We start from the raw sequence: 11,878 nt of genomic DNA on the forward strand, positions 1-11,878 counted from the left end.
TATTATTTCAAGACATGTAAAGCATTTTTGCTCGTTTATGTGGGCCGTCCCAAGCATGGTTGCAATGTGTTCATTGTCAAACTCCAAAATCAGATTATTTTTAATTCTTAAAAAACGCCATTATTTTATTTGAAAAAATAAAAATAAAAAATAATATATATTTTATTAACAAAATATTTTAGTTTGTCTTTTATATTTTTTTAATTCGATCAGATAAGATTTTAAGCTGTCATATGGTCAAGTTACAACGTGCCCCTCAGATGTTACAATGTGTACGGGGCATGTTGTCACATTTCACTTCCATTTTTTGAGGGTAAATAAAGAAAAACGTATACACTGTAATTATGAAACAAAGCGACATAAAAAAAAATGTTCATATCGGCAGCATATTCGCCGATACCGATATATCGGCGACAGGCTCATATCGGCCGATAATATCGGCAAAACGATATATCGGTCAGGCTCTAGTTATGACACCATTTTTGATTCTGTCGCTCTAGTGTCCTGAATGCAGTTGTGACTTCAGCTGTTCATTCACACAGATATGTATTCAAGCAGATGTTTTAATCTACTGAATAAATAAAACATTTAAAGTCTCTCACCTGTAAGCAACTGCTGTCAGTCCCAAACAGTAACTGTGAATGCAGCCATAATGTGCATTTCTATTGATTGAATTATATCACTGCCCTGTAATTCTTTTTCTTTCTTTCTTTCTTTCTTGTTTCTATTTCTTGTTATTATTATTTCTTTCTTGCTTTCTTTTTCCTTCTTTTTTATTAATTATTTGTTATTATTTTTCTTTTTCTCTCTTTTCTTGTTATTATTTTTTATTTCTTGTTATTATTTTCTTTCTTTCATTTTTTATTAATTATATATTGTTATTATTATTTATTTCTTTTTCTCTCTTTTCTTGTTATTATTTTTCTTTATTTATTGTTATTTTCTTTGTTGTTGTTATTATTATTTATTTTTTGTAAAGTATTAATTATGAGAAAACGTTTGAATAAAACATTAAAAGATTAATAGCAGATGTTACTGTTATTATTTACTGATAGTTTAACTAAATAAGTCATCAACTGATCAGAAAATAATGAATAGATTAATCGAAAAATAATCAATAGATTAGTCGACAATAAAAATAATCGTTAGCTGTAGCCCTAAATTAGTTGCCCCAGCCCACTGCTTCACATTCAAAAAAGAAACGGAAGACACCGAAGAACGATAACAACAAACTACTGAACACGGCGGCAACAACTACAGATTCCTGTGCTGATGAGCACTTGTGTGTTCAGTTGTACACATGCGCTAAGCGTTCGCATCAAAACTGAAGTATACTTTGGGCTTAAGAATCCTCACTTCAAACTTTTAAGCTCATTATTTTGGTTGCTTCGGTTCCAGCTGAATTGGTTTGTCGTCTTTGCCTTTCCTCCATTTACGTTTGGTTTGGTTGTGTTTGCTGCTATTCTAACAGGTTGTTTGGTCGTTTCAGGACTTGTGGGTATGATGTAGGCTTTGCTTGAAGTTTCAGAACCCATTTGCGCACCAGAAACTGAGGCCCGAATCGTCACCTAAAATGAATTAAATAATGCTAATGAAAAGTTTAATCTCAAATCATTTGTGATTGTATATTCTATTATATAGTTAATATAGTTAATAACCACAAGCAGACCTTGGTTCCTGGAGGCAATCCTTCAAGTTTTCTAGGCTTCCTATAGGTTCGATGGAAGTGTGTCTTGTGTTCTACTTTTTCCTTATAGGTGAGGAAATTTAGTCGGCACTTTCCACACCTTTGAATCCCTTTTTTCTAGAAAAAGCAAAAAAATAAAAAATACATAACATAAAGTTAAGTCACAAGTTACATTTAGCAATTAAATTGTGCATTTAATTTTGATGTTTATTAATATCATTGCTAAAAAAATCTATAAAATATAATTTTTTTAAATATAATTTTATATAATCTTTTTTATACTGGAATATGCCATGAACTTGGCGGTCTCTAATCCGCATCATTCCACCACCACATGCACTATTGTTTTTGTTACAAATCTTGCTGTTGGCCGATATGACTCGTGGTTAATCTGGTTTGCTGTTGCCAGGGAGAAGCCCATAAGGAGTAACCAGGGAAGGTGAATAGAGTAAGCCGCCACTGTCAGCCTGTTATATATTGCACCAAGGTGTTCGGCAGACAACCAAATCAATCCAACCTTAGAGTGAGAGCCAATGGGGCAGCACACAAATGAGTTGCACATTGTGCTGACTTCAGATCAGTGAAGTCTCAAGCTCCAAATCCACAGACAAAGAGACAGATGATGTCTTATCCAAGAACATGTCAAAAAGACTCATGTACACAGTCTTTGGTTTAAATTAGTAAGCAAGAAGTAGGCAATAAATCCATTTCCAAATGGAAACACACACAAGGTAATACACTCACTTGATGTCTCATGTAGTGTTGCATGTACATATGGCCACTGCGAAGGACTTTCAGGCAAAAGGGACAAAGCAGGTCTTTAGTGTTTTCATGAACTGTGCGGAAATGGTTATCCACATCAGAGAAGAAGGAGGACCTGTAGTTGCAAACCTTTAAGAGAGCAAAAACAAAGTGAGAACCAAGTATTTGAAATACAAATTACACAGAGCAACGATGAAGTTTTACCTGACAGGCATAGGGCATCTCTCCAGGTTTGTGATTGTCCCTCATGTGCTCCAGAAGCACTTGCTCCGTCTCAAAAGCCAACTCACATATTTTACAGTTGGCTGGGGAAAGAAAAGATAACAATACACTTATAATATATCTAAACCATCAACTTATTCCCCTCTGGTGAAATATTCTCATTCCAAGTACAAAATCACTGACTATTTTTACATAACCTCAAATCCTGTAGGAAACTTCCTACTTTAGTTAGAAAAATCACAATCATGATGTGATGGGCCACTTTTGCGGCTTAAGGCCTGTTCACACGAAGGATAATAAAATTTTAATACTGGGAGAATAGCCATATCACAATTATAACAATGACAGAGTAATGATATTGTTGGAATCACCTTCAGAACCATTTTTTAAATCTGATGTAGAATAAAAACACTGATAGCCAATGAGAATCCACCTGACTTTAAAAAGCTTGATAATTCAAAGCGGAAGATGACAAACTAATAACAAACATTGGTGTTGACACTAGAGGTCTTCATGGGTCCACTTGGATCCGAAAACCCAAGGTCCGACCCGAGAGGGTTTGGGTCCAAAACTTCTACGAGTGCCTCAAACACGGGTCAGGTTCGGTATTAGCAGCCTCGGGTCCTTTAAAATAAATGTCCTTTTTCCAAATGGACCCGATAGGACCCGATAAGACCCGAATTCTTTTAAACTATCCCGGATGCGAACTTGCGCATTCGTGTTAAGTGCATTTTTAAGAAACGCACATATAAAAGGAACAAACGTTTGCAACCTCACACACATAAATTCATCTTATGGATATGAGATCCATCAGGAAAAGCCACTCGCTTTATTACGTTGCGTGTTCATGCAGGGCTTTTCTTTTTTATGCAGAAGCCCTTCACTGGAGATGAGGTAAATGACGTTGTTAAATCCATAATTTATTAGGCTATCCATTTAATTTTTATCAAACTATCATGTTTATTTTTCAAACGCACTGGTTACAATTGAAAGCCGAACTCAGAAATAACATGTATCCAACAAGCAGGAAAAATATAAAGTAGGCCTAATAATAAATAATTAAATAAATAAACGAAAGTAATGGAGCAGCAGCCAAATCAGTCAGCAGGACAGCGGGATTTTTCCTGACTGCAGGGCTGCAGGCTGTGCACACGTCAATGCCGTTTACATTCGGGTCCAGTTGGGTTTGAAAATAAGTGCCATTGGGTCGGGTAGAACTTGGGTCTTACTTCATCGGGTCCGTCTCGAGTCAGGTCTTTCTTTTGAAAAAATTAATTTATGCACGTCGGATTCGGGTAAGAAGTGATTTGGGTCGGGTATGGATTTTAGGACCCGAGAAGACTTCTAGTTGACACTAATATTGTTGTAAGGCCTTTATTCTGGCCAAGAACCACCTACTCAAAAAGGAAAAGACCCTGTGACTGAAATGTAGTGACTTACTGGTGGACTCGAAGGGACTGTGGGCACTCTCTATGTGACACTGCAGTTGAAAAGGAGTTGAATACTGTCGGTAACAATGTTGACATGTAGTGTGACTCTCCCAGCTCTCGCTGTTCTGCTTCTCCAACTCCAGGTGATGTTTCATGTGGTTCATGAACCTGATTGAAAGGAAAATGAACAGAGGGATGAGGAAGAGCAAAGGATGGCATTACTACAACTAGCTGATTTCAGCTGTAGTCTTCATTTACATGGTCATTGAAGAATAAGAGGCCCACATCTAATAATAATAATAAATAATAATGAGTTTAATTTATATAGCTTTGCTTTTTATTTGAATGTGTGAGACGATATAGAGCCTCGGCCATCTCTCGGCAAGTGGGTGTTACTGTTAACAGCCCCAGCGACCAACTCAATGCTAAATTATTAACCTTGTCGATTTTGACTACTTCTGACATGCTTAAAATGATCACTCACAGTGGGGCAGACTCTTGTGGCATTGGCAATGACCCCAAAATTTTACTCCGAAAAATGCTGCTTGTTATAGATGGTGACTGTGTAAGGGATCTCTCCTTAAATGACTCATAAAATAAGAAAATAACGTTCTCACTGAAGCTTCAGCAAGCCCTGAAAGAATTGATAAACAATCACACACATTGACAGAGTCAAGAAACTCAATGAAATGAAACCCAATGAACATACAATGTTTATGTTCGTGCAGCTCTCATGCACCTATTTTGGCAAGTTTCATGTGACAGATGATTGGAGAGAAGTGTCAGAGTCATTAAGTCTGTCACCTCTTATCTATTCTGTGTGTGTGTAGAGATTTCTGCAAAAAACAGTCAGTAGGTGTGACACTCACAGCCAAAAAGTCAGCTTGTGGTGAGAGTGAGAAGGCATTGGGTACACCTGCAACATGCAACATTAATGATACTCTTTAAGGTAAATGCTCTGCTCCACAAACAGCTGCCGTCTTGGGAGAACTCAGTCTGACACAAGCGGGACCGCCGTTGACAAAGGTGTGACAACTAAACAGGAAAGCCTTTGATGTGCGAGGAAGTGAATGTCAAACAGATGTGCAACATTCAAACAGGTAAACCACTACAAAGTGTCTGCTCTCTCAGGAGTGGAGTTTCCTTTTGCTTTTCAAAAGGCACCTAAAAATAGACACATAACATCCTTTTAGAATCACGCAGTTTCAGATGTTGCAACCGAAGTTCACATCCTATTTTTGAAACGGGTCATACTCCAGCTTTGTCTATAGATTATACTGGATTTTCAAGATACAAATGAGCAGTACATGAACTATCAACTCATCATAAACCGTAATTCATCAAAGACGTCTGAAGGGAAGGGAAAATGCCAAAGTTAAAGTAGCTAATGTTCAGCGTCCTTTGGGAATACAAAATAAAACTCCTACGCAGTTAAATATAATTAGCCAAATTACAAACACACGCCATTAAAAGTCACCTCTGAACAGTGCAAGGCCTGTGCGTGTGTACTCAAGAAGTGTTTGAGCTCCCAAGGGTTTTCAAGAGATAAATTACCAAATATTCTACTTAAAGTTCATGTTCTAACTGTGCATAATAGCCATTATAATACCAGCAATTATACTGTGCTGCTTCTTTGTTTAATGATGTGATGCGCAGGCTCTGCCTCACCTGCCATTGGTGCCCTGACGTTGAGCGGCCAATTTTTCAGTCAGCACATTCTGCAACCTCAGCTCCCCTAATAGGGATTTTTATGCGGCTGAACTGTGACCCCCGCCGCCAGAACTTGGGAGTGCGCTGCAAACGCGCCTCCCCATTAAAAGGAGCTTACTGAGGCTTTTCTCACGCCGTAGTGGAGTAAAGTTATTTAATCACAGGAACAGTTCTTATAGCAGCCAAACTACCCTTCATTATTCATCTGGGGCCCCTAGAGGGAACGGGGGTCTGAGGGGAAATCCAGTGATGGGGTCTCTCTTTCTCTAACTATTGCTCTCTCCATCTCTGGGCTCCTGTAGCTAATGGCTCTCATGAGCAATGTTCCATCTAAACCACATGCGTGATGTTGCTCCCTCACAGACCAAAAGAATTATACAAAAAAGCACTTAAATGACTGGGACTGTTTGAATCGTTTTCATTCGTAACAAACTAAATTGCAGCTACCCTGACTAAGGTCTATAGAGCTTCAACCACCTCTGCACCTGGCTGATTAAAGATGGTACTTCAAAAAATGTGTACCCTAATAGGTTTTTGCATAACTAACACTCCAAAAAATACCTGATATTGTTCTTGAGCATTTTTAAACAGCTGTTGCACTTGAAGGTGGTGTTGGACTTGAATTTGGGAATCAGAGATGGATCCCCTTCACATTTCCCGTAGTAGAAGTCTGAAACCAGCATGATGAGTTTGCCTTTGTCAGACTCATAGACTTTAGGTGCACTGGCTTGTTTGTCAGGCTTCGATGTTGAGGGGAACACAGAGTCTAATAATTCAGGGCAGCACAGCTGAAGAAGAAGAGAAAAAAAAAGCATCATAACATCTCAATAATGCTTTTCACCTGAGGAATCAAAGTATATCTGTCTCTACATCAGGAGGTGGCAACATTTTTAAAATGAAGTGCCATTTTTAATTTTCTAGTTAGTCAGTCAATCATCAGAGGCTCAAACAAAGTCTTTTTACCACTTTACCAAAATTCTGTTTACCACAGTTGATGTGCTCTATGTATGTACGTTGTCAATGTTTATATGTTAATAAATGCTTAAATTAAATCTGTTCATCATAAAGTGATCACTCATTGGAAGACATGGATTAAACTGCTAAATTTGTATGGATTACTTTTACAATGTCTTTATGAACTTTTTGTAGTATGAAAATTTTGGTTGTGTACATTCAACAGATGGAGAAAAAAAACGATGGGAATATTTGAAAAAGATCTTTATTTATGGTCCAAAGATTTATGCAATTTTTATGAGTTTAGAAAGACATGAGGCTGAATAATTGATTACAGAATTTTCATTTTTGGCTAAATGATCCCTTTAAGAAAATGTCTTATTCTTTGTTTAAAACACTGCACAAGGTGACATCTCATTTAAGCTGTGAATTATTCCATGAGCTACAAAAATGCAGTTACATATAGTAAAAAAAAGCAGACCAGACTACATAACCAGAGCGCATGAGTGGCACTGCCGTTTACTTGGTTCAGTTGGAGTGTTTGGCTTCCCACACAGCTCATAACTACATAAAACAAGCTGCAGGACGATGAAGACAATGACACTCTACTGATGTAATAACCATCTATGTTAATCTTGAGATTTAACGCTGCCTGACTGCATTCACTAAAGCTGTTGCTAGCACAGGAAACAAAAAAGAAAGTAAAACATACCAACCTTCATATGATTTTTTAAAGGCTGAAAGCCAAACACATTCTGACACCTGGGACATTTCTTTTTGAAGGGGAAATCATTATTTCCAGCTGTCAAAGAAGGAAAAAAAGATTAAAAGCTGAACAGAGATTGTTGCTTCTGGAAATTCTACAATACATATTGGACAAAAACCTACCCATGTCAAGCTTACCTCCTTTGGACCCACTGTTGCTTGTGTCATTTATCATTGTGCCATTATCTGTGGGTCATAAAAAGAAACATCCCATCAAGTCTTCATCTTCAAAGAAAACACCTTTTTAAAAAGTTTTCGCAAACACAACCTTCACACCTTTCAGAAAAGCGAGAGGGGCCTTGGGATTTTGGTGTATTTTTGCAATTGATTTTTTTATTTTTATTGTAGCTTAGTACATGGACAACAAATAAATCCAGTTTTGTTGCTATGTCATGTCTAATTGTAGTTGCTCAATCATCCAAAAATTATGGTGGGTGGGTGGCAACCATAATCTGGCAGGATAGTGGGTGGGTGGTAATTTCAAATTCAAACCTTGGTTATAATCCTTTCACTTCAGCAAATAACACTAAACTAGAAAATAGGTCTACTGGTAAAAGTAGTGGATAGACTGTTATTGCTTATCCATCCACACACAGGCTTACCTTTGCTGTTCATAGTTTGCAGGGATAAAGTTTTTTGTTTAGCTAGTGTTGCTGGAATGATGCCTGTTGTGTTTTGAGATCCTGAAGTAGTGTGGGACTGAGAAGAAAGGTTAGCTGGGGCTCGTACATTGGACAAGGTCACCACATTGTTCTGGATATGCTGCACTTGAGGCCTGTGAATGACCCCCGGCTTTGGTGTAATGGTGACTTGCGGCAATATCTGCTGACCTGCTGCTTGAGAAACAAACACAAAGTAATGAAGAACTCACATACTAATTCACTAATTAGCATACACTACCACTCATATTTTTTTAGAATAAGAACATTTATAAGAAATTATTACTTATTTAACAAGGACACAATAAACAAATCAAAAAAGGGACTGCAAAAATATTTGTAATTTTACAACAAAAAACAAAGTCTACTTCAAATAAATGCTACTCTTTTTAGTCATCAAAAATCATGAAAAATGTATCGCGATTTCAACAAAATATTAAGCAGCACTGTTTTCAACAATGATGATCGCAATAAGAAACGCTTCTTGAGCAGCAAATCAGACTATTAGAATTATTTCTGCAAGAACATGTGACACTGGAGAAATGTCTGCTGAAAATTCAGCTTTGCCATCACAAAAATAAAGTACATTTTAAAATATATTTCAATAAAAAAAGTTATTTTAAAATGCAATAATCTTGCTGTTTTGACTGTATTTTTCATCATATAAATGTCTTTCAAAACCATTTAAAAATCTTACCAATCATAAACAAAATAAAACAAACAACTACACAGACACATTTATACCTGGCACAACCGTGAGAGTGGTTCCTAGTGGATACTGTGACCCCAAAGCGCTGATGAACGAGGTGCTGCTGTTGAGATTCTGTGGTGATGCCACAATGTAACCCTGGTGAAATGATAAAGATTCAGTACCCTCATCAAATTCGGCCTATGAACAGACACATTAATAAATCTAAATTGAATTCATGCATGTTTATTATGACTAATGTAAAATGTAACCCGAGTGGGAAGAAGCACAGATTTAACCTGAGAAAGTCGAAGAAAAGTGAAGTTACCTGATTGTTAATAATGATGGGTTGAGGGGCTGTTTGAGGTCCTAGAGTTGTGTTAATAGGGATGAGGATGGGATTTCCTCCTGAAGGGGCAGCACCTCTGACCATGATTGTAGGACCTATAGCAACACTTGCGGGGCTCGGCGGAGCTTGCGGAGGCTTTTGTGATGATGCCAACATTGAGGGTTTTTGAACCGGGACATTTCGCTGGTTCTGTTGGTTAACAGCACCTGAAGATCACAAGAAACAATGAGCAAACAATCTTATAGGGGTCATATGATGCTTTTTTAAAGATCATTATTTTGTGTATTTGGTGTAACAGAATATGTTGACATGCTTTAATGTTCAAAAAACACATTATTTTTCAAATACTGTACATTATTGTAGGTCCTCTATGCCCCGCCTCTCTCAAACGCTTCGTTTTATACAAAGTCCCTCCTTCCGACAAGCGCAGTCTGCTCGGAAAACTTGAAATCGCATCATATGACCCCTTTAAGTACAGGACCAGAAGAGTAGTGACGGTGTGCCCAAAAGAGAGTCATACCTTGTCTTGTGTTGGCCGCAGGCTTGGAGCTACAGATTTCACCGACAAATATTGGTTCATCATCATCGTCATCTTCAAGATCTATCAGATTGATTTCTGGAATTGTCTTCTGCCACGGCTCCAACTCCTCCTCTTCACACTCCATAAACAGCTCAGACATCTAAAAAAACAAAAAAAACAAAGATATCCGCGCAAGGCTATGTGGTTAATAAAATTATACCAACATTCCACAAATTACATCATAATCTGGAATTAGACATACCAGCACAATTACACCTCAATAAAAACTAGCCAAAGCTTGAGACTCTATCAAAACTAAGGTGCTATATAGATCACTGTAATGCCACAAAACAAGTTTTGTGTTAGAACCAAATTATCTTTGCGTCCCACAGGGAAAGATATATCCAGATTTATTAATGTTAATATTAAAAGCCCAACTATTGTGATGCAAAACCCGTGATCCACCTCTAGCAGACACGAGATTGTTACTGCGGACACAGACCGGCTAATATGCTAACTCAGATTCCCACCATTTACTCCTAGCTAATACGTAGAATCAAAATGCAGTCATGAAAGAAGTGCATAAATGCTAAGAAATCAGAAGCATTCATACAGCGACGTAGATCTAGCACATTATTCCGAAATCCATTAGCAGACAGGTCGGCTCTGTCTGGATGCTAACATGCTAAAAAGCAAGAAAAATAGCAAGCGGCTGCAGAGAAACGGCAAATCACACAATAAATATCAATTGGCTTTGTTATGCTAACACATAAGCAAACATTTCGGATTAAAAAAGCGAAACTCAGTTTTACCTTTTAAAATCTCGGATTATTTACAAACTACATCAGTGTTGATTCAGACACGCTCACAGCGGAATGAAGCGCGGAGGCTCATGGGAAATCAGAGGGGTTATTGTTGAGACAAGAACCTCAAGTCTCTTCTCACAGAAGAACCAAGACTTATTTTGTTTTTAACACTTTAAAAAGTCCCAGTTTTGGACGACATTAAAATACATAACATAAAGTAATTGTGTGCAGAGAAGAAAATAAACGAATTATAACGAATACATTATGAGTCAGACAATAAAAACTAGGTCAAAACAAAGACAAACGCGCCGTCCATGTATAAACTACAGAACATGTAGTAGAGTTTAAGATTTTAAGACTTGCATCGTGGTACTTTAGAGTAAAATTACAACAAATTTGCAAACATTTAAAGTAAACTAATGGATGTTAACATAAAACAACAAATAACATTAGAATAAGATCAGAAAAGTATGAGTAGTAGTTTGCAGTAATTCAATGGTGATAAACTAAACCTTAGTAATATTAAATTCACTTCTGTTAGGAGTTCAATTTGACAAGCAGCAGCTTTGGCAGTTTATTTTGACCAACAGGTGGCACTATGAGTATTGTGATAGGTTTGGGATGCATGCCCTTATAAATAATGAATGTCATCATCACCAACAGATAATGCATCTCGTTCTTTCATTCAGAAAGTTTGGAGGGAAGGGAGTTTTTTATTTATTTTCTATTTTTTTTGATGGCTTATGTTGTACATCTGTAAGCTGTGTTGGCTTAGTGATGTTAAACTGTGCAGCCCTTTGTTCTGTACAGGCAATTGCTTTGTGGTGTTCTTTTTCCAGTCTCTTGAATTGGTTAATGTTTGAATGAACATATTTGACATACATGTTCCCCCGTTCTTGTTCTTTATGAAGTACTTCTATAGTTTTACTGAATATCACTATTTCAGATATCACTGAATATAAAAGTTATGTAAGCGTATTGTAATCTATATATACAGCATCCTATCATAATTCATTGTCAAGATCAACTCATTATCAATATGCACTGTAGTTAGTTTTAGTGTACTGTGGAATATGTTAAATTGCTTTTAATTTTATGGCAAACTTTCTATAGTGTAGTGCAGTTAAGCACCCTTAATAATTGACAACCCAGAGACACATAGGTAAACAATAGTATTAAATGGTTATGGGTTCTTTTAAAACAGACTAAACAACTATTATGCAGCTTATTTATTGCATTCTTCCTTTTTGCAAGTTTAATTTGCACTAAAGTTAGGGGATGATACTGGTCTTCTGAGTTCTGGTAAAGGATTGGCATTGGCATTGG

At 37.1% G+C, this 11,878-nt stretch overlaps 1 protein-coding gene across 4 annotated transcripts in view; it reads right to left on the reverse strand.

Annotated features, from left to right (window-relative positions):
• Positions 1–10,661, reverse strand: part of LOC107701284 (zinc finger protein 280C-like) — a 14,706-nt gene extending 4,045 nt beyond the window's left edge. Inside the window, exons 1-13 of one of the 4 annotated variants that reach the window (XM_016503271.1) lie at positions 10,559–10,661; positions 9,747–9,906; positions 9,206–9,432; positions 8,934–9,036; positions 8,133–8,366; positions 7,654–7,716; positions 7,482–7,567; positions 6,373–6,599; positions 4,112–4,269; positions 2,654–2,754; positions 2,432–2,578; positions 1,670–1,804; positions 1,357–1,568 (exon numbers count right to left, since the gene is read on the reverse strand). In XM_016503271.1, coding sequence (XP_016358757.1) covers positions 1,357–1,568; positions 1,670–1,804; positions 2,432–2,578; positions 2,654–2,754; positions 4,112–4,269; positions 6,373–6,599; positions 7,482–7,567; positions 7,654–7,716; positions 8,133–8,366; positions 8,934–9,036; positions 9,206–9,432; positions 9,747–9,906 — 1,853 coding nt within the window. In that variant the 5' untranslated portion in view covers positions 10,559–10,661. The remainder of the gene's footprint in view (positions 1–1,356; positions 1,569–1,669; positions 1,805–2,431; positions 2,579–2,653; positions 2,755–4,111; positions 4,270–6,372; positions 6,600–7,481; positions 7,568–7,653; positions 7,717–8,132; positions 8,367–8,933; positions 9,037–9,205; positions 9,433–9,746; positions 9,907–10,558) is intronic. The other 3 variants (XM_016503274.1, XM_016503272.1, XM_016503273.1) reach the window with 3 other exon arrangements.
• Between the last annotated feature and the right edge of the window lie 1,217 nt (positions 10,662–11,878).

Source organism: Sinocyclocheilus anshuiensis, unplaced genomic scaffold (genome assembly GCF_001515605.1).
Source record: "Sinocyclocheilus anshuiensis isolate Anshui unplaced genomic scaffold, SAMN03320099.WGS_v1.1 scaffold1946, whole genome shotgun sequence".
NCBI classification, from domain to species: Eukaryota; Metazoa; Chordata; class Actinopteri; order Cypriniformes; family Cyprinidae; genus Sinocyclocheilus; species Sinocyclocheilus anshuiensis.